Below are 3875 nucleotides of genomic sequence, written 5' to 3' on the forward strand. Positions count from 1 at the left end.
CTTCCTTCCTTCTTTTTAGAGGAGAAGGGAGAGAGGGTGAGATTGGAATCGGGTGACAAATTTCCATTCTTTTTTCTTTTCTTTTTTTTCTTTTTTTTTCTTCTTTTTCTTTCTTTTTTTCATCCATAATACTCCCGTCATGTGCAGTTAAATTGTAGTTGACTACTTTTCCATAATATTTCCATCAAATGCAGTTAAAATATAGTTAATTACTTTTCCTTAATGCTCCCGTCATATACAGTTAAATTGTAGTAAATTACTTTTTCTTTGTGTATTGTTCGCCTTCGTTCGCAGGCGGAACGCTGTCAGCTGTAGTTGCCTCCCTTAGCTCGATCATCGTCATCATGGGATCGCTTGGAATGTATCTCTGGTACAGAAGGTATGGTGTGTGTGTGTGTGTGTGTTTGTCTGTTCGTGTGTCTGTGTACCTATGTGTTTGTGTGCCTGTGTCAGTTTCCGTTTGTATGTAGAATTATGTGTGTCTGTGTGCATATGTGTATGTGTGTCTGTCTGTCTCCGGCCAGGATTTCTGACTGCCTCAGACTGACTCACTGACAGATGACAGCCACAGTAACTTCTTCTTCTTCTTCTGCGTTCACTCGTATGCACACGAGTGGGCTTTTACGTGTATGACCGTTTTTACCCCGCCATGCAGGCAGCCATAGTCCGTTTTCGAGGGTGTGTATGCTGGGTATGTTCTTGTTTCCATAACCCACCGAACGCTGACATGGATTACTGAGGATCTTTAACGTGCTTATTTGATCTTCTGCTTGCATATACACACGAAGGGGGTTCAGGCACTAGCAGGTCTGCACATATGTTGACCTGGGAGATCGTAAAAATCTCCACCCTTTACCCACCAGGCGCCGTCACCGTGATTCGAACCCGGGACCCTCAGATTGAAAATCCAAAGCTTTAACCATTCGGCTATTGCGCCCGTCTGCCACAGTAACAAACGCTTACACGTAAAAAAAATTATCTCTTTATTTCTAACGTGTAAATGACAGTTTGTGTTCCAGTTTCTCAAGGAGGTGTCACTGCGTTCGAACAAAGCCATATACACTGGACCACCTCTGATACCAGATCTGAGCCTGACCAGCAGCATTACCGAACGCGTTTAGTAGCACTTATGGCCTTGAATACATGCATCATATATCGGGTGTCCCCAAAAAAGTGAACCGCTTTTTAACAAGTATTTTCTCAGTGATAGAGAAACCGAATTCATTGAAAATTTTCAAACAGTAACCTTGGGGTATCATCAACAAGTGTGCAAAATATCAGTCTAAAAGTTCGGACGCATAAACTGAAATAAATGAGTTTTCCTCTGATATTGGATTTTTTTTTTTTACATGCTGTTTTGAATTTGACAATACTCGCATAATTTGCGTCCGAACGTTTAGATATTTTGCAGACTTGTTGATGATACTCTAAGGTTACCGTGTGAAAGTTTTCAATGAATTCGGTTTCTCTATCACTGAGAAAATACTTGTCAAAAAGCGGTTCACTTTTTTGGGGGGCACCCGATAAATATGCATGTATATAAAATTTTGTGTACCCAATAATCTGATTGGATTTCTTCCGCAGAATTTCAGTTGCCGGAGGACAACTTACACTTATAACTGATGTCATGGGTTCTTTTTCAGTGCGCAAAAGTGCGCGGCCGCGTCATGCACAAGAGACCTCGGTTTATCATCTCATCCTTATGACTAGACGCTCAGATTGTTTGACAGTCAAACTTCAGTTGGGAGAAAGGACGAGACTGGGATTCAAACCCAGACCCTAAAGGAGATTGTACTGGCAGATACTGAGGAGTCTTAACCATTCCACCACCTTCCTCTCATATTCCTTGTCACATACACACACACACACGCGCTCGCGCGCGCGCGTTTAAACGCACGCACACACAGGCAGAGAGAAGGGTCACGGTGTTCTCAAATATCCATAGAACTACCCAATGCCCTCCTCATCCCAGTACAACTGTCCCGTGGTGGGGTCCCTGGTCTCCTTTTCACTCTCCATTCTCTATCACTTCTTCCACTGGCACAGGGAAAGTGCTGAAAACATGATAGTGAAAATGGGAGAAGTGGAAACTGAGGTATAGGGTTGGTAGGTTGATGGTACAGCATTTAAGGAACCGCCGTTTTAACGCAAGTGCCAGAAGAAAAAAAAAAGCAAACACACACCCACACACACACACACACACACACACACACACTGACGCACACACACGCAACTCCCCCCCCCTCCCGCACCCCCCCCCTCCCCCCCACAGAGAAAGGGAGAGAGAGAGAGAGAACCCTTACACAAGTGAACAAACCACATGCTTCTTGCTCCCCTGACTGACACAGAGTCCAGAAGAAGAAGAAGAAGGAGATGGCCTACTACTACGACAGCCGCTCCACTGTGCGTTCCGACGCCGCCCTGTACTCCGAGCCCACCTATCAGGACCCCTCTAACCCCCACTCCGGAATCTCCACCCTCCCACCCATCCCGTCCCCGTCCCCGTCCTCACTCCCACCACCACCCACAGACACCAAACGGCACCCGACGACGACCCAGAAGACCTCGGGCAGCCTTCAGAAGTCCCCGACCAGCGATGCCGGGCAGACCCCCCCAGCTCTACCTGTTCGCCCTCCTCGCCGCAAGAAAGAGCAGGTGCGTCGACTGCCCAGCGAAGAAGACGTGGCTTACGACAACAACGCTGGCGTCCTTGGTGACGGGGTCAAGGTCGTCAGGGACGAGGACTACGCGTCCCTGGACGAGATCTCGGACGCCCTGGCGTCTCAGGATGGTGGAGAAGGTCGTGATGATGTCCAGACCGAGGCTTGAAGAGTCTGAAACGAGGCTTGCGTGTTAGGCGGTGTTGTATGAGAGTGTTGGTCACGAGGCTTTGTTGATCTGATTCTTGGTTCGATGTTTGTTTCTTCTTCTTCTTTTTTTTTCTCCTCCTCCTCCTCTTCCTCCTCCTCCTCCTCCTTGTTCTTCTTGTTCTTGTTCTTGTTCTTGTTGTTGTTCTTCTTCTTCTTCTTCTTCTTCTTCTTCTCCTCCTCCTCCTCCTCCTCCTCCTCCTCCTTCTTCTTCTTATTCTGATCTGATTTGGTTGCTTTTCTGTTCAGAGGTGAAGCCCAGTTTTTATTTATAGTTTCATCATAAACTGATGGACTGTCTTATTCTTTTGAGGGTTTTTCCCCTTCTTCCTTTCCTTCTTTCTTTCTTTCTTTCTTTCTTTCTTTCTTTCTTCGTTTTCTTAACTAGCATAAGCATTATCAGAAAAGGTTGGAATGAGTATTTCATGATCTTGTATAAATGTAATAGGCCCATAACGGCCAAAATCTGTTATTTATTTTCATTGAAGAGCTGCAAAGTGGAGGAACATTCTGCTTTATTTTAGATCGAAGTTTTATCTGCCGTGCCACAAAGCGGGGTCGTTCGCCTTGTTGACTGAAGTGCCTCTTGCCAGAAATAAAATCAGACTGCATTGTAATTGCATTTGAGTCCAGTTTGGCAATATCGTAATGCAGCACAATACGATACAAGCACACACAGGAGGAAACAGAAGAAAAAAACACATTGAGGTACAAAACAACTCCACTCATGCATGGCACACTGACGACATTGCAATACATCACAATACAACTCGATACAAGTGCAACACAGCTGGTTTCGATTAAGCACAGCACAGCACAGCATAGCAACACGCAATTTAAAACTACATAACCCATGAGTCAGCACAGTAAAGTAAGACAAATTTAAACAATAATTATGACACAACTCAGTGCAGTAAGACACAATTTTAAACAATATGACACAACTCAGCGTAGTAAGACACAATTTTAAACAAGCTGACACAACTCAGCGTAGTAAGACACACTTTT

General features: G+C 45.0%; 1 protein-coding gene across 1 annotated transcript in view; it reads left to right on the top strand.

The window, feature by feature from the left end:
• Window positions 1-2903, top strand: part of LOC143283368 (uncharacterized) — a 22934-nt gene extending 20031 nt beyond the window's left edge. Inside the window, exons 9-10 of the mRNA XM_076589573.1 lie at window positions 295-379; window positions 2349-2903. Of these exons, the coding sequence (XP_076445688.1) occupies window positions 295-379; window positions 2349-2829 (566 nt within the window). The 3' untranslated portion in view covers window positions 2830-2903. The remainder of the gene's footprint in view (window positions 1-294; window positions 380-2348) is intronic.
• Window positions 2904-3875: the final 972 nt, after the last annotated feature.

Source organism: Babylonia areolata, chromosome 6 (genome assembly GCF_041734735.1).
Source record: "Babylonia areolata isolate BAREFJ2019XMU chromosome 6, ASM4173473v1, whole genome shotgun sequence".
Classification (NCBI taxonomy): Eukaryota; Metazoa; Mollusca; class Gastropoda; order Neogastropoda; family Buccinidae; genus Babylonia; species Babylonia areolata.